The sequence below is a fragment of the Macadamia integrifolia genome, chromosome 10 (assembly GCF_013358625.1).
Source record: "Macadamia integrifolia cultivar HAES 741 chromosome 10, SCU_Mint_v3, whole genome shotgun sequence".
NCBI classification, from domain to species: Eukaryota; Viridiplantae; Streptophyta; class Magnoliopsida; order Proteales; family Proteaceae; genus Macadamia; species Macadamia integrifolia.
In genome coordinates this window covers 15,957,517-15,959,450 of record NC_056566.1, presented here as the reverse complement: position 1 = coordinate 15,959,450, position 1,934 = coordinate 15,957,517, and the positions used below count along the sequence as shown (strand labels likewise).

The 1,934-nt window shown below is 36.8% G+C and overlaps 1 protein-coding gene across 1 annotated transcript in view; it reads right to left on the bottom strand.

Moving 5' to 3' along the window:
* The window catches only part of LOC122091475 (calpain-type cysteine protease DEK1-like), a 52,201-nt gene extending 51,388 nt beyond the window's left edge, over nucleotides 1–813 (bottom strand). Inside the window, exons 1-2 of the mRNA XM_042661448.1 lie at nucleotides 356–813; nucleotides 67–252 (exon numbers count right to left, since the gene is read on the bottom strand). Of these exons, the coding sequence (XP_042517382.1) occupies nucleotides 67–191 (125 nt within the window). The 5' untranslated portion in view covers nucleotides 192–252; nucleotides 356–813. The remainder of the gene's footprint in view (nucleotides 1–66; nucleotides 253–355) is intronic.
* Nucleotides 814–1,934: the final 1,121 nt, after the last annotated feature.

The window sequence follows — 1,934 nt, the reverse complement described above, 5'->3', positions numbered from 1 at the left end:
GTGGGTGGTGGGGGGCTGGTTAGAAATTGAACTGAAATTAAGCCCAGCAAAGAATGTGAAACATACCTGTAAATCCGCCAGGGCCTCCAATTTACTGCCCAGAGGATGGAAAAGGAAAGTGAACTCAGAACGGAGAAAAGCGTCCCAGAAACAACACATGCGATCAGAACTTGACGCCCGTCTCCCTCCATGGCTCTTCCCCCTCTCACTCAAAATTCACGTCATAGAAATACGAAGAGCAAAAGAATCAAGCTGCTCGAGCCCCTCCAAAAAATTTAAAATATATCTATATATATATATAAAAATAGAAAGAAATAAGCGAAACGCAAAACTATCCACAAATATGAGAACCCACCCCTAGTGGACCTCCGGAACAGCAATAAAAGAGACCATCTTGCAGTCCCCCTAGTCTACTTTCGACGGCAACTATTCAGACCACCGACCATTACAAAGGGAAGAGGTGAGGATTCCAAGGTAAGTGACTAATTTCTTCATGAATTTCTTCCGAAACCAGAGGTTCCAGCCACTAAAGAGAAATGAAACTATGGGGGATAAAAAACGAGGATAAGAACATTCAATCGAGTCACTGAAACTTATTAGTGTTCAGTTGGAGGTTGAGGACAGAATGAGACGATGATGAGTTAGGGTTTTGGTTTATTTTGTGCAGCCCCTACGAATCTAGTACGAACAACAGAGATTACTTTTCGTCTCAAACCCTATTATGTGAAGAGTATGAAACGGTTCTTTCTGAAAGTTGAAGAAGAGAGAGTGTGAGTGTGTGAGATAGAGAGAGAGTGGGAAAAAAAATCCTCAAAAAAAAGTTTTTTTTTTAATGCGAAAAAAAAATGGTAATGCGGAATGAATGAATGATATGAGATGTGCTTATAAATGTCTAAAACAATTTTCATGTCCGAAAATAGAAATATGTCTCATAAATTTATCGCGGGACTAGTACGACGCACGCGCCGAGGAAAAAAGCGGACTTTACTGACTCTAATTGTTTTTTTACCTTTTAGTCCTCGTCATAGTCACGCACTTGGTCCCACGTCCTATACTTTTCCTTATATGTATATCCTACACCTAGGCCCGTTTGATAATCTTTCTGTCATTTTTGTTTCTATAAATCATTTCTAAAAATATAAATAAAATTAAAGATGTTTGATAAGTCATGTTTCTAAAAGTCGATAATAACCAACGAAATAATGGCCAGGAGTTGTTTCTAAAAAAGGCGAAACAAGTACTTTGGTAGTTTCTTAAATCATAAATAGGTAGAAATTTCAATTTCTATTTCTGAAAACAAGTAAAACAAAACAGTTTTATCAAATGTTTTTTGTTTCGTTTCTACCGTTTCTGTGTGATGTTTGATAAGTCATGTTTCTGAAAATCGATAGTAACCAGAGAAATAATGGTCACGAGTCGTTTCCATAAATGGCACGAGTACTTGGGTAGTTTCTTGAACTATAAATAGGTAGAAATTTCAATTTCTATTTATAAAAACAAGTGAAACGAAACAATTTTATCAAATGTTTTTTGTTCCTTTTCTGCCGTTTTTGGACACATAAATGGCATAAACGCGTTTCTCGAAACGTTATAAAGCAGGCCCCTAGTATAAGTTTGGCTCTGATAGCCCAAATCAATCCTGAGCTGCCCCGAGCCTGAATAGAGTTTGGACTAAGATTTCTGAACCTAAGATTGAGTTAGGGTTGGATGGATCTGGGTTGAGGCCTAAGCCCAGTCTGCCCTAGCCCAGGCCAACTCGACCCTGTCCTTATGCATATAATATAATTTAGAGCTATCATCTCAACATTTTATTTAAAATAATGAAATTTGGTTCATTTATTCTTATGATCAGGTATCCTAACATCTATTATTGTGTTGCCTTTTATAAATTTTAAATTGTGTATTGATCATTTGATCTATTATTGTTTTTTTTT